This window comes from Vicugna pacos, chromosome 17 (genome assembly GCF_048564905.1).
Source record: "Vicugna pacos chromosome 17, VicPac4, whole genome shotgun sequence".
Lineage (NCBI taxonomy): Eukaryota > Metazoa > Chordata > Mammalia > Artiodactyla > Camelidae > Vicugna > Vicugna pacos.
In genome coordinates this window covers 25,743,525-25,771,131 of record NC_133003.1, presented here as the reverse complement: position 1 = coordinate 25,771,131, position 27,607 = coordinate 25,743,525, and the positions used below count along the sequence as shown (strand labels likewise).

Here is a 27,607-nt window from a genome sequence, read left to right as displayed (position 1 = left end):
AGGATTCCGATCAAAAGCGTGCTGGCCTCTTTGGTTGTGTGACCCCACAACAACTCAGAGAAGATACATGGCTGGATGTCACAGGCATCACGGCAGGAGAGAAATTCTGATGAGTCTGTACTCAGAGATGAAATCCTTCTCATTCACGGGAAGATGAGACGCTCAGATACACAGGAGGGAAACAGGGACACAAGGGTGTGTGTCAAGGCAGCCAGATGGTGGGAGAGAGGCAACAAGGGCATGTCGAGACAACAAGCTTTTTCCTTTTTCTAAAAGGTACTGTGCTCTTATTAATTAATGTTTTTAAATGTCTCAAAGATGAAAAGTTCTCCGTGCTCTCCTAGCATGATTACAAAATCCTTTTGATCGCTGTAAAACTATAACAGCTCTGGTATTTTTTTTTTAAAAACAACAATTAACAAGCTGCTTTGAAAACCTGAATGACCTTTATCTTAATCAGTGTCCTCTGAGTTGCTGAGAGTGAGTCACACGTGCTGTGTGTGTGTGTGGGGGGGGCCAACCCCTAGCCCCACCACCGTTTTTGCAGGTAAAATGTGGCTTACTACACAGTGGTTGGATTTAAATTCTCCTTCTCAGAAAGCCAGTCTGTCTTGTAATAGCAAGCTAGTCACAAAAATGAACATCTTGCTGAGGAAGGAGGAAGGGGCGGGAGGAAGCTTTTGTGCCAGCAAAGGGACAGGGAACAGGACTCTGATGCAACAAGAGAGAGGCATGTCCAGACCTCTTGGCTCAGGTGAAGGAGTGATGCTAAGAAAGGACCACCTCTCCACAGAGAAGAAAGAAGAGCGTACATGGAGGCTACACACAACATAAAGATGCTTGTGGGTGCCTGGGAGACAGCTACCTTAGTAGGTTACAACACTTTTGAGACAGATCCTCTCTAAAACTTCCTGGGCAAAGGTTCAATGCAAGACAGCCTTCAGAATGAATTCCAAAGTTTCAAAAAGAGTTGCATTGAACTCTTGAGCATAGAAATGGTCCATCTTCCAAAGCAAATTTCATATAAAGTTTTCAGAGACCATTGAGTCATTAGGAGATAATATCTAGGGTAAAAAGAGGACCTATAGTAATTTGAGAGTATGTCTGTAACTTTTGACAAGCAACTTTTTTTTTTTTGCATTTACAGAACTTTGACATTATTCCTTTGAGAAGTTAATTATATATCAAAAGACTCCTGGATATGTGGAACCTGTCAGACCACTCTGAACATGGGATACAATTAGGCACCACAAATTGATTCCAGTTTTGAAATAAGAAAGACACTGAGTGTCCTTATTCACTCAAGTAAAATAACAAATTGGTATCAACCAGCACTGTAACACAGTGATGTATCAGCCTCCAAATGATGCTGCAGCTAACTGTTCACCGTAGGGAGAGTTCTCTGTAGTGTTGGTCTTTCCCCTGCCCTCAGTAGCATTCTGAGCGCCTTTGCCCAGCTCAGTCACTGGGAAAAGGAATCCAGTCTCATCCCTCATTGGAGGGATGGCAGTTGGAACAGAGAAATCTCTCTACCTCAAGGTCTTCATGCTTAATGACATGAAGGACAGGAAGCTGGCAACAATTTTGCAAGTGAAGTAAATAAAGGGATGCAGAAAAGAAGCAAACGAATCATTCCTTCTAAGTCAGCTGCCATAACCCTCAACTTAGGTTTATGCCTTATGCCTATAAAGGTATCACCCTATGTCACGCTGCTGAGCCTTCATCACATGTACGTGTGTGAGCATGTGCGTGCACACGTGTGCAATTTTATTTAGGGAGCTGCTTGGCATGATAACTTTATTTTGTTTTGCTTTCTTCTGCTAAAATTTTTAAAGACAGTTGTGTAGGAGAAGAAGACATGAAGTGATCCATCTTTGTGGTCACCTCTTTCATGAAAGCTTCTCTGATCCATCCAGCTAGTCTCTCTTCCTTCTCACTCAGAGTGGCCCTTATTCTGCAGTCCCAGAGGACACAGGGCTTTGCAGGATAAACATGCATGTGGCCGTCTTTTCAACCCACCTGCTATCTATCAACCCACCTAGCCATGATCTGACCACCAAAACCAACAGTCTCATCCATCATTGGTCCACCCGGCCTACTGGATTGGTGACTGGGCAAAATGTTTAGTTTTGATTTTTTTGTATGTGATCCTGTTATACTGACATATCTTTTAAAAAGTGTTTCTGGATGCATGCTGGTCTGAATAAGTCCAAGAGATTTCTGATGTTGTTTATGACTTACAGGAAAACCAAAGGTCTTCTGCAAGGCTGGCTGGGTCTTCAGTCTTATATTTGCCTGTGATCATGGAGATGTGGGCAAAAGCTGGAACAGATGAGTGTAACAGAGAAAGAAGCCAGTGGGCCAGGCAAAGAGGCCAGGCTCACCAAACTACCACATTCATTACTTCTACTAAGTGCGTCCTAAAATTAAATTGCATCTCTCCATCCCTCTTGCCATCAACTTAGTGTCAGCCACCATGAGACTTCTCCCATGACAAGGGCGCATGTCTCCGAAACTCCCCTGTCTAGACTTCACCCTCCAATCCTTTTCCCTGAGTCCTTCTGGGGGGATTCTTCTGCAACCCAAATCAGATCATGTCCTCGCTCAGTCTGAAAGGATTACTACTTCTCATGCCTTGCAGGATGATGTCCAGCATTCCAGAATGCCACAAGTCCCCATCGCCCTGCCTCTGCTTTCTGTTCTGACCTCTCTCTCACCAGTTCCTGCCTCTCACCCTGTACTCCCCAGCTAGAGAGTGCCAACTGCTAAAAGGGTCATTATTATTCTTGCTTTCAGAGCTTTGCACACACCACACCATCTGCTCCCAACACTCTTCACCCCATCTCAGAGTCAAGTGGCCCCTCAGGACTTGGCCGAAACAAAGGCTCCTCTGGGAGCCTCCTGTATCCTCTTCAGGCTCCCGTGGTACCTCTGTCTCCATGACCATCACACCATATACTGCAAAATTAGTTGCTTCCTTGCCTGTCTACTCCACCAGGTCCCAAGCATAGAGGCTATTTCTTGTTCAGCATTAAACCTGCAGTGCCTAGGAGAGTGCTTGGCAAAGAGTAGGTTCTTCATGAATATTTGATAAATAAGTAAACAGAGTAAATGAACAAATTAGAATGGGTATTGACCTAAGAAGCGCATGTGTAACACTGACCATGTGCCTGGCCTGTTTTAGGCACTTTGTAAACATGAATTCACTTAATCCTCATAACAACCCCCCCCACCCCAGCAGACACTATTTCTGTCCTCATTTTTCAGTGGAAGAAACTGAGTCCAGGGAGGTTGGATAACTTGTCCAAGGTCACACAGCTGATAGTGGCAGAGCTGAGGCTGACCCTGGACATCTGGCCTCAGAGACTGTTCTGCTCCACGGAGATAAGTGTACCAGTGAAACTCCTATAGGTGGACCTGAGGTTGCTGCCTGGTGCCTGCCTGAGATGTGTGCTTTGAGGCCACAGCGAGTGGAAGATGGCAAGGTGACCAGCTCCCTGGAATTCTACATTGAGCACAGCTGAGTTTCAAATTATTAATTTTCAAAGGCATCTTTCTATGAAATATATACAAATGTACTATTTATACTTGTATTTGAGCTTGGACGAAATAGGCATCATTTAAGGGAATCCAAACCATAGTACCCTCAAACCTGCTGCAGTACCGGAAGTCAGAGAACTGCCTTTACTCGTCCCAGTCACTCCCAAATCTTCCTGAAGTGTAGCTAGAAACTTAGAAACTCCAGGGGAGGATTTTTTTGGTGGGGTCAGGGGTTGGGGATCAGGGGAGAAGCAGCTTTGAATGTTCCAGATACAGCCTCCATTAGATTTTTTTCTCCTCTTTCTGCTTTTTTGTCATTCTCATCCCCAAGAAATTAAGTTTAGCTTGCTGGGCACTCCTTTCTGCTTGGGCACATTTCTGTCAAGCAAGATCTTTGGCTCTGTCTAAGTCTGCCTTGAGCATTCCTTAGCAGAGGGGAGCTTGGGCTTGTGATTTAACTTGGTTTAATTTGGAGTAAGAGAGAGAGAGAGAATGTGCGTGTGTGCGTGCGAGCGTGCGTGCGTGCGTGTGTGTTCCTTTTAGATGATGTTCTAGATTTGTCTCCTGCAGTCTGGCCTTGCTCTTCCTGGAGTGAATTGTGTGCCTTTATCTGTTGGACTTTGGTTTTGCAGTCATGGGTCCAAAAAGGAGCCACCGTGACAATGATAAATGTCTCTTGACTTGCTCCTCAGGTGGTCTCTGTCTTTCCACGGAGTGACAGATACACAAAGCATCAGATTTCAGACTTGAACCCAGGACTCCCTGGAGTGAGGCTGGCAGGCCAGCCTGTCATTTGGGATTTCTGACCCTGGCCAGCTGGGGCACGAAAGTGCTCAATCCAATGAAATCCTCAACCACAAGCCAAAGAAATGCCAGCTACTGGGGGGTGACTGGGCCTTGTCCCAAGAAGAAAGGGCAAGTGAGACCGAGAAGAATTTCCAGCAAAAGCTGTGCCTGGCTTAGCCAAACTGCTTTCTGGCCTCAGTATCCCAAACGCATTCATGTTTCTCTTTGCCCTGAAAACACCCACGAAGAATGTGGAAATGGAACATGGGAGATATGTTCAGAAATACACGTGGCCTGTCCCATGATTATGAAAGTTGAGTGAAGAACATAATGGTTTGGGCACCTCCTCAGTGAAGGGCAACAGTCACTTCAGGGGTGTGGTGAGGATTAAATGATAGTGCCCAAAAGCCCATGGTCTCAACCTTTTTATTTGCATTCTTTGCATCTTATCATTTAGGATTATGTAAAAATGACAGCTGCTTATAATTATTTGGAGGTTTGAGTTGCAATAATTAAAAACATCTGCCTTTATCTTACCGCTACCAGACTTAACCCCTCGAGGTTGGGTCTATTGAACTTCAAAGAGGGAAGCAAAAAATAAAAGAAAACTCCGCACATTACTAACAAATTTCTAGTGATTCATTTAAATGTATAACCAGTTATTCCAACAGCCTTCAAACCTTTAATTATCTTTTAAATATATATAATTTGGGACTGCTAATTAGATAGCAATTTAATGCTCTCATGGGGATTCAGATGCACTGTCTTTTCTAAAATGTAAACTTGCAGAGGAATCATCACTGGCATTCAAATGACTGAATTCTTCAGTTATTCAAATGAGTGAGGTCATTTACACGATTGAACCATTTGCATATTCTGCTGTCAGCCCAGCTGTAGATTTCACAGGGCTCCTCAATACGCTGAGGGTAAGGCTAGGGTTCTCCCAGTCCAACTCTCTGGAGAGAAACAAGCCAGGCTCCTCCTTGGGGAAGCCTAGCCTCACCCTAACAGCCTGTCTGGCCTCCTCTTAAGTTGCAGATGGCTCTGTTTTCCTAGTTTAAGGAAGAACAAACTTTCCTGAAATTTACAGCTATGAAAGCTTTCACCATGCTGGTCTGCCTGCTATTGTCTGGGCAGTTAACATTTTAATTAATAACTCTCTTCCCACAATAGGCTGCTGCAGATGAAGGAGGTGAGGGTTTTACTCTGCCTAGAGCTTCCATTTCCTGTGTATTCCTATCCCTGTTGAGATGGTCCTTTAAATTATATAAAGATGTGCATCACATGGAGAAAAGCAATTGATCAATTAGATGACACTGGGCAATGATAGAAGCCAGCTCTCCCATCTCAGCCTTACGATATGGCTAGGCTTTGCATTCCTGAGCCTGGGCTAGTAGCTAGCAGCTGAGGCTCATTTCCCCCACAAGGGGAAGGAGGTGCAGACAAATCTATAGGAATTTTTAAGAGATCATTATTCAACACATTGCCTGTAATTACATTTTGATGAGCCTTTTATTGCTAATTCATCATCCAAGATGGGGCACTCTAGATATGAAATTAATCTAGTAAAACAAAGGTCAGAGTGTGTCCAGTGAAAAGAAAAGCTTTGTCCTCACCAAATCCTTTTGCCAAACAATAAAGCATCAGAGAATCCTATCTCTAAACCAAATTTCCTTAAAGTGCCTTCTCAATTATTAACAGCATAAATCTAACACTCCCTGGTACTTCTCAGTGTAAGCAGGCTGATGTGAGGTGAAGACACGTGCAGCGCCCTGAAAGAGAATGGGAAATGTGCCTGATGCCATAGTGTTAAAGCAAAGGTCTGTACGCACACAGAACTGTATTTGAAGATTTAGCCTAGAGCAAATCAATTTTTGCAGAAACTTATTGGTCTACTGGTGTCTCGGCTTGAGTTCCCTCTGAAGCAGACCCCAAGACCAGGTTTCATGGGCAAGGTTTTTACTTGGGATGGGTTCCCAGAAAATCCCTTTAGGGACATGGCAAAGTGACTCAGAGACAGAGACAGACAGGCAGCCAGCCCAAGCTGCATCATCAAGCACTGTGGGCAATAGGAGCTGAGGCTCACTGCAGGAGTCCGGGGGCCAGAGTGTGGAGCAGGTACCTCCTGAGAGCCCACTTGGGAGGTGGGAGTGCTCACCAGTCTTTGTAGGGGGAATGCTAATTCCCTGGCACATCTGGCCTGCTGCATGCCCGAGAGGAGTGGACTCCAGGAACCAGAGAAAGTCTTTGCCAGGGTTCTGGCACCTATAAGCCAGGCTAATGTGTGCAAAGATGAGGGCTGAGGAGGGGACATGGGCAAGGCATTCACAACAATACATCGCTAAGCATGCTCCCAAGTAGGAGTTTATCAATGAACCCTCAAGTCACTTTCCCTTGTCCTTTGGATGTCTGTCCTAAATGTACCCACAGATTCTAGACACCAAATATTAAACCTTCTCATGCCTCAGGGTCTTTGCATACACTGTTCCCTCAGCCTGAACCAGTCTCCACTATTTCGGGACAGCCATTTCTTTTCTCCACTCAGCGCTACAGAGCTCAGTTTAAATGTCATCCCTAAGGAGGGTGTTCCTTGACCATCCAACTCTCTACTTTTTTGTTTTCTCGGATCCTTGTTTCCTTTGGAGAGCATATCCAAAATGTGTAATAATTTTTATTTATTTGCTTACTTACGAGCTTAAAAAAATATATCTTTTCCATGACCAAATGTAGGGGGAATTACATCTGTCTTATTTTATCGCTTGATCCCCAGCATCTAAGAGTGTCTGTCACAGGAGAAATGTTCAATAAATACATGCCAGATGTGGAAAGGAACAGTGGGAGGGAAGGTGGGCTCCAGCAGCACAAGAGTGAGCAAGTTACACATCTAGGTGTCTCCCAGTTGTGCTGGACTGGATTGCAAACTCGGAACTAAAGCTTACAGGCTGCAAACCAGCTCCTTGTAGACTTCTCCAACCACCCCTTCCACAGCTAGACACCAGGTCCTTTTATAAATTCTCCTTTTTGTCAGTATTTCCACCCTGCTGCTTAATAATATTCTGTATCATTGTGTAATCAGTTTCCTATATGTGAGTCTTCTCTCCTGTTTCTTTGTTATTCCACTTCTGCTAGGTATCTTACCAGGCCCTGGATACACAAGGGTGAACAAAACACTATCTGCTTAGTGTCTTCAGGTTGCTTGCAGTGCAGTGAGGGGACAGATGTGTCAAGAGATTTCCATAATGTACTATGGAGCCCAAATTCAAAGACCTGTTCAAGAAACCAGGTAGGATGAAGGGGTGAGGTGGAGAGGCAAGTATTGGGGGTGGAAGTGGGAAAGAGGGAGGGTGTATAGACCAAGCTCCCTGAGAGAGAGGCTCAGAGCCACACCTAGCAGTGGCTCCCAGACTTGGGGATTCCATGGCCGTATCAGCCAGGCTACTTTGGTTGGAAGCAACAGACACCAATTCTTAATCACTGGAGCTAAACGGAGAATGTACTAGAAGCATGTATGGACATTCTCTATTACCACTACAAGGAGATACTAATTAATTAATTAATTAGTTAGTTAGTTAATATGAATGAATAAATAAAAGACCTGATAGGGGCCTTTTGCTCTTCCCTTTTCTTTTCCTTCTTTATTTACTTCTTCTCTTACTTTCTTCTTTCCTTCCTCCCTCTCTCTCTTTCCTTTCCATTTTTCCTCTTTCCTTCTGCTTTTCCTTCTTTCCTTTCTTCTTTCTCCTTTCTTTCTTGGCAAGAAGGACTTAAGAAAAACAAACTTTCCATCTATTCTTACCTTTGTATCAGTCAGGGCCCCAGCAGGAAGCACATGGCATAGTCAAGCTGGCTAATTACGAAAGATTTAATAAAGAGGCTATTGTTAACAGTGGGGTAGGGTGTAGGAAACTACAAGAAATGGTGCAGTATCCTGAAGCCAGAAGCAGTGGGGACCTTCTCTTCCACTTCACATGAAGGGACAGAGGAAGGAGCAGTCACAAGAGCCCACAGTGAGCGAGAGGCTAATGTCGCTTTAGGTTGGGTGTAGCCAGTCCCAGACACTGGGCTGAATATGTACTTGAACCCCACTCACCTCCATTTCTTCTGGATGTGTGTCTTCCACTAGCTAAACTCCATCCGCAGCCAAGAGCAAAGGAGCCACTGCTGAGTGCCATGCAGGTGGGGTACTGGGGCAGAGGGCAGAGGCAAAGGGGAAAACTGTCTGCAGGTGCCAAGGGGGGTCCTCCAGCCCAATTCTCATTTTATAAAAGAACTGTATAACACCACTTCAGAATTAAGGAAGTTTGTTCAATTGAATAGGTTTAATTTTATGAAAAATGACACTGTCCATAGTTGTCTTTTTTTTTTTTCCTCTAAAGACTGAGCCACATTTGCTTTCTGACTGACACAGTCCTTGGCTTAGGCTTTAGTTAATCTCTCTGAAATAAGCACTAACACACAAGATGCCATGAGGACTTAATGAGGCAAAACACACAAAGGCGGTAGGCATGGAGCCTGGCTCCTAACACCTTGAGTAATGGGAGTTGCATCATTACTGCCAGTACCCTCTTCGCTAAACCCCATCTATGATTTATGCCCTATGTGTCCGTGCACACACTCAGCCACAGAACAAGAGGCTGTTGAGTTCTTGAGGTTTGCAGTTCAGAAAGCCAGGCACCCCTCTAACCTGCTTAACCCCCAACTCACGAGGTGAAGCATTCCCTGCTCAGGGCTGTCATGCTTCTGCTCAAGTATCCAGACCCAGGCAGTTCCAACTGTTGCCCTCAACAATTTCATCAAGAGGAAAGCATGCAAGGCTCTGTTTTCTCTTTTGCCAAATGATGTATTTCAAAAAGAACAGGCCTGCTATGTGGGGGTCACACAGTCTTGTTTATTTTCTCTCAGAAAACACACATCTCTGAGCAGATACACTTACTAAGCATCCTTTAATTCTTTCTTTTAAACTAAACGGGATGTATTCAGGCCAGGCATATAAGCAGAGTCGCCTGGGCTGCGTTCTGAGAATGTGCGCTAGGCATGGACGCCCTCTGCCTGGGGACAAGGCACACAGTGGTGCCTGCGCGCCACCTTCTGGCCAGCCTTGTTCACTTCATAGCAGCCTGAACAGAGGGCAGGCTGGGAGACTGATACGGGATTCCAGCCTTTGGGAGACACAGAAAGGATTGTAAGTGATGCTAGGCCCCCATCCCTACACCTTGACAGGGTAGGGCAGCAGAATGCATAGTTCTGAGACCAGAGAGAGAAGTCCTGCCTGGTCCAGCCTGAAGATAGGTATCCTGGTGCGTGTGTGGGGCCCCCACTCAGTGGGAAGAAATGTCCCCCAGAGTGCACTGTGGATGCAGCTGGTGTGCGTGTCATCTCCTCTGGGAAGCCCTCCAGCGTCTCAGGGCACCCCCCTGGAGAAAAGCAGGTGCTTTCCCTGTGAGCACATAGCTCTTCTCGTCCCCTCTCACTGATAGGAACTCTTGCTTTGTGCAGTGAGCTCCTTCTAACTGCTTCTATGTCTCCATCAGCTAGCACACTGCCCAACTCGAGGAATATCTGATAAATGCTTACAGGCCAGAAGGAGGGTAGAGGCAGAGGTGGAAAGAAAGGAGGGCTTGATCAATCACATGGGCTTCCATTTCTGCACCCGAAGTAACAAGGACTCAATCAATGTCTGATGAATGAACCTGTGGCATCTGAGCGTCTCATTTATTGTAGGAAATTGGTACACAGATGTTTAATCATTGGCATCCTTCAAATATCATCACAATCATTAAATAAATATTTACTGGCTACCCCCTCGGTGCAGCAGCAAAGTCTCAGGAGTTCACAAGGGACAGTGGGGGAGAGGCTGAACACACAGACCTTTCCCAAGAGTGATAAGTGAACCGAGGAAACTAAAATAAGGGATTCTTGCTGAGTGATGTAGGAGGGAGTGGCTCCTTTGGTCAAAGGTGTATCAGGGACAAGATTCCAGGTAGAAGGAAGAGTAGGCACAAGGATTTAGAGCAGAAAGGAGCTTGGGGTTTCTGAGGAACAGCCAAAAAAGCCTGAGTGTACCTGGAACATCGGCAGCCACACAACTCCTGCAGGTCACAGAGGTGAAGCCAGATCTACAAGGGTGCTGGGGCTATGGCCCAGAGTTTGGGTTTTACCCTAAATGCTAAGGGAAGCCAGATCATCTGAGTGATGCATGTGAAAACCTCCTCTGACTTCTGAGTCAGCAGTACTGGAGAGGGTGGGTAAACACAGGTGCTCAGCAGAAGAGAGACTGAAGTCATCCAGGAAAGACAGAATGGAGTCCCTGATTGGGAGGAGTGACAGAAAGAGGGGCATGGATTTGGGGTGTGTTTTAGAACCAACAGGACATGAGGGTGGATGGCATAGGAGGAGTCCAGATAAAGCCACTGGTGGAGGCCACACCTACACCTGCTGAACTACAAAGAACCCTTAGCATTTGCACTGAGAAAGTGTGGATGGGAAGAAGAAATGGAGAAAGATTGAGGCGTTCCTGGTTGAAAAATTACACACAAAAAAGAAAACTATTAGATGTGTGGGATGGAAGCTAGCCTTTGCATCACTGAGGGTCTCCATCATCACATAAAGATCATATTTAAACTTTACGTTGAACATTTTGGGTGGGAATTATACAGGATCTCCTCACATGGCCCATTGCTTGAGCTAAGTCACTTGACTTCAACAAGGATTCTAACAGTGGCCCTACCTTTTAAGTTCCCATTTAAACTGGTGTTTGATGTACATTATTTAGTTAAATGCTAACACTTATTTGCACATGTCCATAGGAGTGTCCACTTCATTCAATATGAGAGGACTATGGTATAAGAATATTTACATTTATTAGCATGTCCATGTGTCACTCAGTGTTATCAATGACCTTCTGCCAGGGCCTCTATAACCCATGTGCAACAGCAAAAAGGCATGGAAAAGAGAACTATCTGGGTGTCCACAAGAACAAAATCAGAATCAATATTTAGAGTGGGGCGGGAACAGCCAAGGAGTGACACATGGAATGGCTGGTGATATCAGGCAGAATTCAGGCTGTGGTAATATCAATGACATTGAACTCCAGAGGGAGTGGGAGATTCTGTAATGGGAAGATGACACTGTTATCTGCAGAACTTGGGCTCCTTAAAGAGTTAACCGGAGTTTGACAGAACAACAAACGGTTTGGTGTCTGAGTATTCTGATTTAGATAACCTGACAGCTCTGGCTCATCTAAAGTGGGTAACGCTTCCCACCAGCTGTCCTGGCACACAGTGTGGTTTAGCGTATCTACATGGTTTAGGGGGGAACCCGCAGCCAGAGCTGTGTGGCCACACCAGGGGGCCCATCTGTCCTGGCCATTGACTTGATGCCTTTGAATTCCAGACAGTTCCCTACAGTGTGGAAAGGAAGGGCTGAAGTCACAATGGAGGGGATTACGTAGCCATCGACTGTTTGCATAGACTCCCAGGGTAAAACAGTGACTAGTGGTGGTAGTGATGGAGTTTGTTTTAATCCACTTTAAGGAAAGAGGAGGTCGTACTGTTTATCTAGAAGGGTTCAAAACATCTGGACACTCTAGACTTATGTCGCTCCATAGGGCAGCCTCAAGTCATATGTGGCTCTTGAGCTCCTGAAATGTGGCTAGTCAGAATTGTGATGTGCTGTGGGTGTAAAACAGACACCAGCTTTCCAAGATTAGTATGAAAAGAATATCAAATATCTCATTAATAATTTTTTATATTGATTGTATGTTGAAACAATGTGATTTTGGATAATGAATTAAATAAAATATATTTCACCTGTTTTCTTTTCACTTTTTAGATGTAGATACCAGAAAATTTTAAATTACAAGGCAGCTCATGTTTGTGGTTCACATTATATTCTTACTAGACAGTGCTGGTCTAGACAGATTCTAACTATAATCATCCGATGATGACCCTGTTATTCATCTGTGTGGCTGCAGACACCAGGCCTCTCGGTCACTCCCATCCACCAACCACTCTACCTCCCATTTCCTGAAAAACCAACCCATGCAGCAGAGTGAATTTAGTGCATCTAAATTGATCCAGGGGCTATTGGTTCTGGTTCTTTCTAGCCATTTTACCACCTTATCACTTGGTGCCTCAGACTCCTGCATGTAATGTGGGGAGCTGTACTGGCTCACAGAGAACCCCAGCTCCTCAGCTTGGCACCCCTCGTTGGCTACAACCTGACTGCAGGCTGCCTTCTAGGCCCACCTTCCGCCCAGGCTTGCCCTCATGCACACCCTTCCTTTAAGCCTCTGGGCCTTTCCACCTGCGTCCTAGGCCTGCCATTAGGTTAAGTGATGATTAAAAGCTTTAACAATAGTAAAACACATTGAACAGTGTCTGTCACATAAAAAGGAATTAACAAATGCTTAAAGAAATACTAAGACCAACGACAACAATAATAAACAAACATACAAAAACTCATCTTCCCTAGTCATCTCTGTGGTTACTTACACATCCTCAACTTAAAATCTTCTCCCTCCTATTCAATCTGGCGTTCTTTCAGGTGGGGAATGCCTCTGTAACCACTCCAAGCAGCTTGCTCAGCCCTAGAACATGGTGGACATCTAGCAAATGTTGAAGGAATGAATGAAAATTTCTCTCTACCATTCCTACCTCTCATCTCGTCCACCTCTACACTCAGTGGCCCACATGACTGGCAAATTTTCATCTAGAACAGAAACCCTCCAGTATCCTTCCCCATCTTCTGGGCTTGCAGACACAGAGCAAACAGCTTTTGGCAAATGTCAACATGGGTTTCGTGGAAATGAGTCCTAGATTTTGCCTGCCCCAGGCTGCTCTGTGGAGCCTTGCCCGTGCTGTGGCTGCTGGAAGGGAGCCTGCTTTGTGTTCTCTTGGTGGTTTGACTAGGCCCACATTCCAGGCCTCTGTGGGGAAGGCAATCAACTCAGCTGTCCCTTCCTTCTAAACTGGAGGGGCACATAGATTACCAAATCTCAAAGAAAATCAGATCATGCCAAAGGTGGCCCCTTCCCAGTCTTATCTCCCTCAATGCTCTGTCAGACAAGAGAAAAAGAGACATAGTTAGGTCTCTACATTGTAAGAAAAATTTATAAAGCCCTCAAAGCCATGGAATAAAGTGTAAGAAAAATCAATCTAGACAATAACTCTAAGTAACTATGCCTTGAAATATTTTCAACCTGAATGTTGAAGAGTGGTAGGGGCCAAGAAAAACTTCCAGATGTTTAATAACTACTCAAAAAGCATTCCTCAAGGTCTAACTTGAATCCCTCTTGCTGTGCTGTTGTCCTATTCCCCACCAGTGAGACAGTCCCCAGCCCACTTGAAGATTGCTCCATCAGCCCCTAGTCTAATACATAGGACCCAGCACACTGGGCACCAGGTAAATGTTTGTTGAATCAGTTGTATCAGTTAGTCTACCAGAAGTCACAAGCAGGTGGCAGGGACAGAGTTGCTGAGAAACACTTGGAGAAAAACTTGGAGAGCTCAGCTATCAACAGAAAAGTATTACTTGAGTACTTTTGCCAATTAAGCCAAAGCCTGTCTGCTGAGTAAGGCTCCTACATCTGAGCTGTTTTTGGAGACACTTCATGATTCACACCCAAATAATACAAGATGAAAGAAAATACTGCATAAAATCAAGGCTAATATTAAGTTTAAGGGGAAAATTTTATTGGACAAATTAGAAAAATATTGGTATTGTACTTCAGAGAAACCCACTTCTTTCCTCTGGCTGCAGGGGCAGAAACGATCTCAGTGGAAGAGGGAGAGGGAACATGAGTTATTTTAAGTGATCTTGCTCCATCCTCTCCTGCTGGCCACAACCTCCCATTCACACCCACCGTGGTAATCTGGCAGCCTTGGCCAGAACCGAGGGGAACATCCATTTGTAACTGGGATTCGATTATACGGCTGGGCTTGGAGAAGGCCAGCTAGGTTGGAGTGAGGATTCCCCACCCGAGCTGGCCACGGAAGCTGCTGGTGGCTGTCTGTCTGAGCCGTGTACGAGGGTCTGACCAAGTACATTTAAGTCTGGTGCAGACACCAGGTTTCCAGGGAAGCTCACCAGTTATATCCTCCCGAAGGACCCAACGTAAGTGGAAATGAAAACAGTGGCTTTGGAGGACCCCTTCATTCATTCCCCTCCCCAACCCCTCCTCCGTGCTGAGTGGCTGTAGTGAGGGAGCAGGAGGGACAAAGCTTTCTGCTTTGGTTGTTCAGGTGAAAGACAGTGAGAAACAAACTACTTGTCGCACTGGAGCCAGGGTATTCCCTCCACCTGGATTGACTTAACTGTCATTCTTTAGTTACTGCAGCTTTTGGTATGACTCTTATTACTACTTCAACAACAACAACAACAAACTTTGTTTTCCTACACAGTAGGGCTCATCTAGAACCTCACAGTTCAGCTATTGTCTACCTGTCTCCTAGTTCAGAGTTGGCCAAGAAAACTGAGAATGTGTGTGTGCCTGTGTGAGAGACAGAGACAGAGACAGAGACAGAGAGACAGAGGGAGGGGGGTGAGACAGATGAACAAGTACAGACAGGCTTAGCTGAGGCTGCACAGACTAAATTGATGTCAGACTGAAAGCAGGATTGCGTGCAGACTACATGATTCCGAAGACTCTGTATCCGTTCACTCAAGTGTGTGCACGTGTATGTGTACGATCACTTGCCAATATTTATCATAATAAAGTGAATCAACTAAATAATCAAAAAGTGTTCTTTAAATCCCTCCTAAGCATTCACCACCATCAGGTCCTCCCAACCTTTATAGCACCTAAGCATAGATCAATAAAACCAATATAACACACAAGGTGCCTGTATAACCACCACTGTCCCCCACGATTTCCTGGGGCCTGGTTCATCACACTAGGCTCTTTGCTTGCATTATCCCATTTACTTTGACGACCAGTGATATATACACTTTGGTTATGGCAGGACTATAAAAGAAAATGATGCTCAGAGAGGCTGTGTAACTTGCCCAAAGTCACACAGTTAGGATATGGCAGGACCAAGAGTCAAGGGCAACCTGTGTTTTGTGGAAGTTGGGTTCCTTATACTACATTGCTGTCTTTTTCCCAGGAGGAAGATGCAAAACTCAAGGCAGAGTCAATACCCACTACTGATCTCACTCAGATGGGTTAGTTCATGTAATCCTCAATGGGTATCACTCCAAACCTCTTCTGATTATGACATAGCCTCAGGGTCACAGGCCCACAAACAGGATACATGGCCCATTGACCTGGCCACTCCTTACGTTCTTATCGTGGATCAATTGCAGAATGCTTCATCTGGTTTGGGTTTGAGTTCTCACAAGTGAGATATGCAGCATTTGCCTGGGCCACCCCATTTATGGGAATTTGGCCCCAGCTACCATTTCCAGTGAAATCATTCAGTACAATGTTTCAACACTGAGAAGAACAGAAATGACTTGTATTTGTGAGCATCTGCACTGGCAGGAGATGATCAGTGTTGACTGGTTGCCCTGATTTTCTAAGAGCCTTTCAGGTGACCTCTCAGTGGCTACAGCCCTGGTAGGTGCATCAGATGGATTATTTGCAAACAGACCATTTGCTGTATGACCAGGCAATATAAGAGAACAGAAAGACTTTGTGAGTTGACTGGGCAGATGAGAGCTGCTCATTTCCATTGCTGTAGAGAGAGGGAAGGTACCTTGGTGACTTCTGACATCTGGTTCCATTTTGTTCCTTCTTTAAAAGCTGATAAATAGAAAGCTAATTCATTCACTGGGGGAAGATCCAGGTTTGATTATTTTATTTACTCTGGTCCCACTCCAACTCGGAATAAATAAGCACTAGGAGCCCATACTCAACCACACCAAAAACGTAACTACTACCACCTCTCAAGAGGCAGCCTCAACTGGGTGGCTTAGAAATGGGTAATGTGCTAAGCTTTTTAAACTTAGATATGTTTTTAGACTTAATTAGCCTTAAAAAGTTAGTAGCTTTTTCAATCAGACTTTTCAATAATTCAGAGTTACATTTGGAATTAGCAAACCAGTTAATTTAATCCTTTTTTGATAAAAAGATGGTTGAAGTCAAATATTACCTTAAGTCCCATCCTGAAGCATGCATATGGGATCCACATGATGTGGCCATGACTCCACTAATACCAGTGCAATTAGAGCAAAGTTGGATGATGATGGAGCTCAAACGTGAACTTTTTCTAAACAATGATTCAAATGAGAAGCAAACTGGTCCCCGAGATGTTTCGCCAATAAACATTTGCACAGCAGGCATTGCTATTTTCTAATTTTGATGAAAGGGAAAAAGATACGTGGGGTGGATGGATATGTGTGAGTGTGTGTGTGCGTGTGTAGCTATAGGAAACGACCTACACTTTCTTAACGTTCAAAAGCAGAGTTCACTATATTACTCTTTATACTTTTTATATCTACTTTGAAAGTAGCTAAACACAAACCCAAAGGGATGCACCCCCCCTTTTTTTTTTAACACATTGCAACTAGTCCAAGGGTAGCAAACGTGTGGTACACTCACTGCCAAGGCCCCTCCAGAGTCCATGGTGGACCTGGGCCTCCTAACTAACAAGCCTGGCTACACTTCAGAATCCTCCTCAACACAGCGCTCCAGGAAGCCTCTCCCCAGGGATCAGAGTAGACAGTGATATCCTGGGCTGTCCCGGATTTGGCCTAACCCCACTCACTTTAGAGAGAGTGAAAACAATGCTGAAGGAAAATGGTTTACATGTCAGGTCACCAAACAATGCTACTGGATATAGTTTAGGCAGGACATGGAGAAAATATCACTTGTTTCAATTCAACAAAAAAGGTATTGCTCAATACCTTCCAGGCAGCAGGCACTGGGCTTAGGCAATGTAATTTGGGGGCAAATCCCATCATAATGAATTTCCAGGGACCCCGTATCTAATTGTTGTATCAAATGTAAGTTGCAGTGAGTGCGTCTCAGGCTGAAGAATGAGAGACCATTTGTTATATAAAGGTACCTATTATGATGGGTTTCAAGTTGCCCAGAATTAACAATGTTTCCATATATTGTCAGATATGAAATAAATACATACATAATACGTATAGATACATATGGATTTACATATAAAAGCATAATAGTAAATATAGTTACCCTGCATTATTCACATATTGTGTGTCAAAATACCAGTTTTAAACTATTAAAACAACCTTTAGGAGGCAACATAATGAACGGAGCATTCAAAGTGAAAATTGCTGCAAAGTGTCATCATTGCAGAACTGAACAAAATATTTTAAAATCATAAAGGGAGAAACACAGAAGTATTTCTCTTACCAGTGGTCTGAGTTCTGGATGCGTCAGGATATATCCATTATTTGTGATTGCAAAGGCATAGCCGTGAATCCCTAACTGTAAGAAGCACCGAGAAAGAAACCTTCATTAGCTTACTCCCTGGTGAATTCACAAAGCAGAAAGCAGCCCTACATTTAGTAATTTACAGCTTAAACTTGGCATTCATAACCCTTATCAGCACAATATTTCATTAAAATGAATGCAAGGTGCTGATCCTTGACATTTGGTGGAAATGAAGACCCGTCACAGGATAAGCTCAGCAAATAGCACAATTTAAAATGTCATAGCCCCACGTTGGCATCCAAAGGCCTAACTTTGATTTATTTGAAACCAAAACAATTATATTTTTTTAAAAAAGAGAGCAGTTAATGTTGCTGGAAAGCCCCTATGTCCGAGTGAACACAATTTTATCAACCTGGGTGTCTCCTCTTTACCTCAGATAAGGCAAGAGGACTCCCATTTGGGTTCCTACAATTCCACACCCTAAGGGGCCACCTCAAGCATGCACTCTCCTAGGCAGTCATTTTCCATAATTCTTCAAGGATAAAAGTGTCCCCACCAGCCTATATAAGAGCCTGCCAACCCCTTTTATATCCTTTCGTCTTTAAATTGTGAGGCTGCCAAGCTTTCCCATGCATGCTTCCATCAACACAAAGCCTGGGTAATTTTCTATGCAGAGCCTCACTTAATTTATGTTTTCTGACTAAATGGGACTATGGGAAATAGTTTGAGAGCAATGAAATGTTTTATTAGCTTTAAAAAGTATGTAATCAAATTTAACACTGCACTTATTTAAATAATAATCCCGGCTTTTTGACAATATTTCTATTACACAGTTGACTGCACCCATTGGCTACAATAAATTTACCTACAAATCATTCATGTATTAAAATGGCCTCTGGCATAAAACCCATACTGATCTCTCTCTCTGAAGAAAGAAAATGTAATCCATTTTTGCCAGAGCAGTGAAAGGGGAGAAGGAAAAATATCCTCTATTTTTTTCTGATGAGTTATTTCATAGTCCGGAGACCTCACTGTTACTTTTCTTTAAAATACTCCGCTGCTTATACTCTTGAATATGATACTATTAAATGATCCAGACAACAGCATTTACAAACCAAGAATGACCCTGTCTGCTTGTTAGCTTAACGTCAAGGTGATGTGAAATTAACTTCAGAGAATTTAACACCGGCAATTAAAAGTTTTCCTTGCATTACATAAAGCAAATATACATGTGGTAGTCAAGGGCAACAGACATTCTCTTCTGGAGTTACATTGCACAGCAAGTCTTAATAAGATTCTACTTGATTCTAATGATAAAAGTATATTTCATTATGTTGTGAAAGATAAACCAGAGATTTCCTACCCTTTGAGATGCATATCATCTCTCTCATCTTGTCTCTTGGAAAAATGTCAGACACAGTCAACACTGCATTAATTACCATTATTATGTCCCAGTTTAATATGGACTGGAGGGGTCAAAAAGGACACAGAGAGTTTGGCTTTTTCCATTAAAGGCAAAAGTGGTATTTGACTGGAAATTCAAACTCACGGCAATGTCCAAACAAATAATATTTTACAGGCTAGTAATATATTCAGAGCCTTCTAGTGTACATTCCTTCAGTTCTTGGTTTGCTTGTAGGAAGTAATACTCAAAAGAAGATAAGACTGTGCATATGCCCCCTTAGTGCCTTCTACTTTTCTTGTGGAGTACTTATCAAAATGCTAATAATCAATTATTTGTGAGGTTGACTATAAGTAATCAAGGCATCAGTCAAGGCCTTTGTTTCATGCCTGGCTCCCTGCCAGAATATAACTTCCATGATGGCCAAGGTCATATCATGTGGTTATGGAAAGATAGCTGGGATGGAAGAAGAGTAGGGAAAGGAGAAAGCAGATAAGGAGGAAAGAGGGAAACAATGAAAGAAACTGAATTGAGGGCAGATCCTATAAAGCTGTCTTAAACTCTCTGCTTCCTCCCTTGGGATGCAGAGGCTGAGCTGACCTTCCCACCAGACGTCTTCCACTCATTGTTTAACTGCCATTTTTGCTCCCTTGTTGCTCATTCATGGCTCAACTTACTAAAATCTGTCTCCGCTGTGTCCCCTCACCCACAAAGATGCCACTAGAACTCCTTTCTCTGCTGTTGCGTGGCCTCCTAATTGCCAAACCCTATAGAAAGCTCCCTCTTGAATCTTCCCAGTTGTATTAGCTGACTGCCCCCTCCTCCTTGACCCTCTCTATTTCCTCAGCTTCTAGGTCCATATTCTCGGGTTTCTTCCCTTTCATAGGATCCTCACCCCACCCCACCCACCAGAAGCACTAATTTTCTCTCAGTTTCTGTCCTCACTGCCCCTTATCTGCTTTAGCTCTCTCTCTCCCCAAAAATGAGTCAGCAACCACAGAGATGCTGTTGATCTCCAGATCTGTGCTCCAGCCTTGGCCTCTCCCTCAGTGGCAGATCCAAATATCCAACAATGCATCGACCATCTCTACCTGGACATTCCTCAGGCACCTTGGACTCACTCAGTCCAATATGGTGGCTCACCCCCTTAGCGCTGCTCTTCCTGCTCTTCTCTCTCCTTAGGTGGCACCACCCCTGCCCCAGACTCCAAGTTAGAAACTAGAGCATCATCCTTATACTCTTTTCTCTCTTTCACCCCCAACTTCTTGACCTAAGTAATCACTAATTTTTCCTCCAGAAACCACTCACATTCAACTCTGCCTCCCCACCCTACCATCCATGTAGGTTTAATGTAATAGATTTCCACAATGGTCCTACCTGCTCTTCCTGCCTCAAAGCTTGGCCTCAACAAAGTCATCCTTCATGTTAATCAAACTCAGAGGTAACTGATTCGGTTGCTCCCCTCTGCAAAACCCACTAAAGACCTCTTTCATGTGTAAGATAAAAATCCATGGGCTTATCCATCTGATCTCCCAGGGGTCTGGCCCCTACTTAATTACCCAAACCTGCCTCCTTCCATTCATGCCCTCTCAAGGCACATGGCAGTGATAATAAACCCCCGGCAGTTTTTCTCCCACCTAAACATTTACTCCAGCGGTGCCAGCTGCCAAGAGCACTGTTCTTTCCCATCTCCCCCTATAGCTAATTCTCACCCATTCTACACATTCAGCCTTGCGATCATTTCCTATAAAAAGTCTTTCCTATTATGTTCCTCAAGAATTTTTCCATTGTTACCTTCACCTTAATGCATGAAAATGCTACACTTACTTTTCTGCCTGCCCCTCAACCCTGGCTGGTTCTCTTTCTTTCCTCTGCTTTTCTAGATAAGGCAGTATGCCTCCCCCATCAAAATGGGCTCTTTGTTGGGAAGGAGCTATCTCACTCACCTTTGACACTCCAGTCTCTAGCATAACATCTGGCATGTGACAGGTGCTCTAATTAAGGTTTCATGTATTTAAGACATTCATCACTTTACCCAAATATTATCTAGTTCATCTTTAAAGTTTGAGCTAAAGTAAATACTGAACCTGAACTGAAAAGGAGAAGCTGATTTCCTAGAGCAGGTACATACTCAGTCTTCCTCAACACTGTACCTGAAAAAGTCTTCGAGACATTCAGAAACTATCTGGTTAAAATCCTTCTCAGAGAACAGTCTGAGAAACATCAGAAGGCTTCATTGGTTTGTTGGTAGCATATGGATATAACCTCATGTAGATGTAAGAAGAGAATGAGCAAATCTCAAAACCCATTGTGCAGATGACTTTCAGAAAACCTAAAGCCTGTATATGACAAAATGTCCAACATTTGTTTTTGGCCACAACTCAATATACCGATGAAACCTCTAATTTTTGTTTCATCTGAAATAGAACCAGTCTTCCTGTCCACTCTAAAGTGCAGTCCCATGGAGTAATAAGACAACAGACAGGACACCTTCCAGCACTTGAGGCTGCCAAAGGGACCCTTGTCCTGAAGCACAATCTTTTGGAAGCCAGGAGCCTCAAGGTCCAAGAGCCCGGGGAAGGAGGTGCTTTCCTTCCAAGTGCAGAGACTTTGGGCTAATGAAGTGAGCCCAATTATAAAATGGCTCATTATGTTAACGGAGGCTGTGGTGTCTGGAAATTATTGCTGGGGTGTCTGGAATTCTTAATAAAAATTACAGGAAGTCTGACTGCTTGTGGGAAAATCTACAAAGCTAAGGGAAAAGAAAGGATTCTATCTTCTGGGAAAACCCCAAGAGCCAAGAGCTGACTCATCTTTACAAGGCGTTAATCAGGAGAGAAAGGTATGATCTGCAGTCTGCTCCCTGGAACTCTCCTCTCCCGGATGAGAGAGGCTCATTTGACTATAGCTGACCCCGTCTGCCACACACACCTTTTCCCAAAGCTCTTTGTGGGAACCAGAGGAAATACAACTTAGATTAACGTATGTTATACCTGGGTCTCTGGTTCCTAGCAAGACCCTTGGGAAAGCATAAAACAGAAGTGCCTGTATTTCAGGCATTGCTGAGTTAATTTTCTGTAGCTGATCTTCCTCTATTCCCTTGTTACACTTTGTTTCATTTATCTTTTACTAGCTGAGTTATGTTGAGAAAGTTATTTCATGTATCCTCATCTAAAAACGAGACCAAGTGGAACCCATTTCAAGGGCGTGTGATATGGATTCAGTGGGAATAGCATATATAAAGCACTTGTACTGTACCAAACATACAGTAAAAAGTCCAATGAATATTTTACTGTATTATTTTAACTACTAATATTATTTTTAATATTTTAACTATTATTTTAAACTATTACTATTATTGTCCTTTATTGTTCCTAATGGCTGTAGGGTAATAAAGGCTAAAAGTATGGATTGCTGGTCATGAGACTTGGTGAGATATTTAAACTTTCTGAGCCTCCATTTCTTTAGCCAAGGTTGTAATAGCAGTGTCTACTTATTATTAACCAAGATAATGCTATAAAGAGCTTAGCATATTGCCTGGTAGAGGAAGCTTTGAGAAACAGACTCATAGGGTAATCATTGTCAGTTCCTATATGTTCATGTTTCCTTGATTTACTGGACATATATCAAAGAGTAGCCCTGTATTTGAGCTTCTACATCTTCTCATGTGATATAAGAGGCTTAAGAGTGGTAAGGAAGGTGGGATGCTCTTCCTTAAACAGTGAGCCAGCAATTCTAGGCATCTAGTTCTGGGGATTTCAATAAAAGTAAAGTCTACTATATTTACGGGCTTCAAATCCTTTCCTCATCCCCTGACTTTCCATCTCTGGGGAGCTACACAATTTCCAGCACGTGATTATGTGAGTTTGGATCAACCAGATGTCCTGCAAAAACCTTGTTGGTGGATGACGCTGGTGACAGTAGGAAGAAGGACCTTTGTCATCTCAATAAACTCAAGCAGGAAAGTTCTCTTGCTAAGGAGGCCACCTTTTGTGAGCCTGGACACCCGATTTTAGCTTAGAGTTCTTTTCCTCCTATTATGAAGGCAGCTTCCAATTTGATCACCTAAAGGCAATCAGCATGAGGGAACAGACATGCCTTGCTTGTTCAAAGAAGTTTCCTCTTCTAGGAGTGAAGCAGGTGCTAAGAACCAGACAGGAAGCACTGGGAAGAGCCTAAACCCTCTGGAGACTCTGAGAAGCCTGGGCTGACAGGTGGAGTTGGTGGCGATGGTGTCCAGGGCTGAGGGGAGCCCTAGATGGCAGGGGTGCACAGCCCAATTCTGAAAAATCCCCTACAGTCCTCACTCCTCAGCCCTCCATCATCTTTCCATGGGCTGTTTAGCTTTCTTAGGAAAAACTGTGTAGAGTGAGATGATTTTAGGTGGCAAATTAGCCCTGTATTACACTTACTGGCCAGAACCACCAGTGAGAGTCAGCCCTTTTTAAATTCCTTCCATCCTTCCAATTATATTGAAAATAAAGTTTTCCTTTAGTATATCTTTAAGATTTCTCTTTATACTACCCTAAAAGAAAAAGAAAGAACAGACCTCAAATTCAGAATCTTGGAATCAAACAATCATTTAATACTATTATTTTGTTTTTATATATTTTTTAACAATTACTTTCTATAATGACAAATGACACTGGCTTGTCTTTTTAGACATGATATGGTGTTTCCTATTAAAATTGAGTTAAGTGAAGAATGTTTCAGGCTGATTTACAAATGAAGTATTAAGTAAATACTGGTACAGAGAGTATATGAAGTAGAATGTGAATGGCTTAGATCTGCTCTAAGTACATGGGTCCAGGCTTAAATCACACTCACAACTTCCTACTTATGTGGCCCTGAGCTCCATGAACATAAGCCCTGTGAACCCGAGTCTCCTTATGAGTAGAATGGATACAACTGCCCTGCATTTTACCTGAGAGGAGTTTGGTAACACAATGAGGGTAATGTTCTGCACAGCACCAAGTGCCAGGCAAATGTGATCTGCTAATATTATACCAGGATGGTGCTTTTTTAAAAAGGTGTTTTCTGCACCTCTCACTTTGCATCCAGCCCTCTGAGGGATGACCTGGTCATTTTGGCTGCAGCCATCTGTTCAGCCAACTTGCTTGGATAAGAGTTTGCTGTGATGCCTGGTGATCTGTTCTTTTGCTCTTATCTTGACCCTCTGTCAAAAGGGGGACCTGTCCTTGTCATCAGACTTAAGAGTCCTGCCTAATGCACATCACCTTGTATCATAAACCTTTCCCCATGTCAATGCCCCATTTTTAAAGGTGGCAGAGGATGCCAGTGTGTGGTTGACCAGTCCATCCTTCAGTTAACCTATTGCCCTGTTGGGCACTCTAGGTTAGCAAAGGCTCACTGGTGTGAAGCCACAGGTGCTTGAATCTGGTTGGGAAAGTTGTCAACAGCTGTCTGCAGGCAGCGCACCCTGTGGAAGAGGGCTGCAGGTACCAGGGGGTGGGGGTCATATCTGTTCTCTTGACCAGCAAGTTACCAATGCTCCTGATTGACAACAGTGGTCAATGTGTCACACAAGTCTACCAGCAGTTCTATTGTTATCACCATTGGACAGAAGAGGAACTAAGGATCTGAGAGACTTGTCCACACCCAGCTCCTCAGTGATGGAGCAGGATCCCAGATGTACCTGCTTCCAAAGAACTAACCACTGCCTTCCTCCTGCCAAGGCCCAGGAAGACCCATCGGCCCCTCACAGCTGTGGCCAAGCAGGCTCAGCACATCAGGGAAGGAGGAAGGAAGGGAAGGGGCCCTGCCAGCCAGGCAACAGCCTCAGATTCCTAGCCCAGAAGAGCTTGCCTCCCTCTAGATGGGGGCAAAGGGAACCCTTGTCAGTCTATGAGTGGGCTCAAGATGGAGATACGTAACCTGGTCTGCTTGGGTCTTGGGGGAGAGACGACAGGTGCAGTTTCAACCTCCGTGCGGTCAGGGGAACAATATCGGTCCATGAACTCCTTCTAGGACCAGGAACAGGGGCTTCTCTCTGCCCTTTCTGCATTCCCATGCATGCACACACAGATGGCTCTTCGCAGTACCACAGACCTGGGCTGGGGCTTGAGCGAACCTTCCTCTTCTCACCTTTTGATTTGCTTTTCTGAGGACCACCCACTAGGAAACAGGAGAGAGTTTTCTACATGGGGTTCAAGGATTCCCTGGGCCATCTTTTTTAAAGGGGAACCTGGTCATGTTACTCCCCTGGTTAACCTGTATATCAGAAAAATACAGTGACCACATCTCAACTTATGATTTTGCTTGTGATTGTTCAGGCTGAGGTTAGAAGGTATAATTAAGAAAAAGAGCCAGTCAATTGAAATTTTTAAAAATCTGTGCAGTAGCTGTGCAGGTGGTACAAAGAGGAGACAATGTGCTATGATAGTGGTAAGCAAAAGGCTGAACTTGGGGCAACACTGCTCTAAAGGTAGTAGAGTGTGAATCTGACTTGGGTGAAAGCCAGGCTTCTGGCATGTCCATTGCTTGGATTTCATTAAAGTGCTTATTTAACCACAGCAGCCAAAGAACATAAATACCAATTAATGTCATCCTCATGGACCCCTAAATGGCTACTGCCACCACATCACCTTCATAGTGACTTGCCACTCCTCTGCACCCAGCCGAGGTGGCAGTGCAGTCTGTCAGCCTGTGTGTGCCCGCCTGCCCTAGACAGGGCAGACCTCTGAGAAGTTATGTGGAACTTGGAATGCTTGTTCTCATGGAAACAAGGTTAGGCCTGGTTAAGGGTGGCACTAGAATGAACCATGAGATCCCCTCTGCCCCCAAATGTGGAAGAACTAAATAAACCACGGAGTAGTGCTGGGAATACAGCCAGGTAAAGGGGAAAGCATGACCGCCCTGTCTCCTGAGGCAGATCTGGCCTCACATGCAAAGCTTGGTTCTAGCATATCCACCCCCGCCCTTTTCTGAGCCTCTCCCATCTAGTGTTCCTTTCCCACGAGCCCCATGTCTTAACAGTGCTCCTTGTGTTGTTCTAAACTCTCAAGGCAGTGGGCTACTAAGGCCTGATCCAATCTCTTTTTTCCAAAATTACCTAATCCACCCTCTCAACTACCCCAAACAAACTTACAATTCTTGTAGTGCTGTAGGTTTAATTTAGCATTGGAAAAGGAATATTAATTTGTACCCCACCACCTTCCAAGATAAAGGAAATACTCATTCAATGCAGTCAGAGACCACTTTTCTTTGTGCCTTATTGAGTTACTGCTAAGAAGTAACTGATTTAAGAGGGTCCTCAGACTGAGGTGAATTAAGACTGGCTTACAAGACCACCAGGGATGGAAGACCTACGTGAACCTGCAGAGACTTGTACAGACTTTGACTCCCAAAAACTTGGGTAGACAAGTGTAGACCTACTCAGATATGCCCAGATCATGATTATTCTACCAAAAGAAACCAGAGCATTGTAGAAAGAGAGTAGAAGGGCCTCTTTACTTTGTATTTTCCTTATCACTATGGCAGGTTACGAAATTATCTTACACATTTGGCCCCTGACTATTAGTTATGTGATGCATTACCTTGTATTTGGGGATGGTCTTCAGAAGTTCTTTCACTGGGACATCTGTGCCAACCACACCCAGAAGAATGCCCTTCGATCTCTGTCGAAAACAAACATTAAATGATAACAACAGTATGTTAATTTGATAGAAGAAATAGAATCCCATGAGAAGTCACAGACAGAGATCACTGCTTGCTACCTTCTCCAAACTGAGAGAGATTGAAGCTTAACCCAGATATCCAAGAGGAGCCCTCTTCTATCTCCCACACCCTACCCAAAATATCCCTAGGCAAGGAATGGTAGCTTCTCAGCCCAAACATTACCTACTATACCCCTCAATGCACACCCTTACCAAGACACCCTAATAATCATTCTCTTCTCTTGACTGAAAATTAAGAATCTGAAGAAGCTAAGAACTTGTGATCATTAATCAGTTTCTCTTATGGACACTTTTTACAGGAAACACTTGGCATGTTAACTACTTTCTCAATTTATACTGCCATCTGGTGCCCAGGACAGAGACTAAATAGCCAGAGAAACACGCAATCACCCTAACATTTTTAGCAGCAAGTTGGAATCAAGGACTAAGGTGAACAAATAGGCCTCCAGGGTCCCAACTTCCAAGGTCAATGTGATGTGCTGAAACTTTCTGATTTCAGAAAGGGCCTTCCAGAAGAAGATACACATCACTGCTGTTCACTGTTTCCCCAAAATTCAAGTGCACCCAGAACCTTAGGCTGTGTTCTTATTTGGAAATAGGTTCTTAGTAGACATAAATAATTAAGGATCTTGAGGTGAATCATTCTGGATGTAGGATGCAGCTTATATTCAATGACTGGTGTCTTTATAAGCAGAGGAGAGGACAGAGAGATAAGGGGAGAAGAAGGCCATATGAAGACAGAGGCAGAGATTGGAGTTATACTGCCACAAACCAAGGAACACCTGGAGCCACTGGAAGAGGGTAGGAAGGACTCTTCCCCAGAATCGACTCCTTGATTTT

The 27,607-nt window shown here is 44.0% G+C and overlaps 1 protein-coding gene across 1 annotated transcript in view; it reads right to left on the bottom strand.

Moving 5' to 3' along the window:
• The window catches only part of CACNA2D3 (calcium voltage-gated channel auxiliary subunit alpha2delta 3), a 778,957-nt gene that overhangs the window by 175,606 nt on the left and 575,744 nt on the right, over positions 1-27,607 (bottom strand). The window contains exons 15-16 of the mRNA XM_072941510.1: positions 26,627-26,707; positions 17,648-17,722 (exon numbers count right to left, since the gene is read on the bottom strand). Of these exons, the coding sequence (XP_072797611.1) occupies positions 17,648-17,722; positions 26,627-26,707 (156 nt within the window). The remainder of the gene's footprint in view (positions 1-17,647; positions 17,723-26,626; positions 26,708-27,607) is intronic.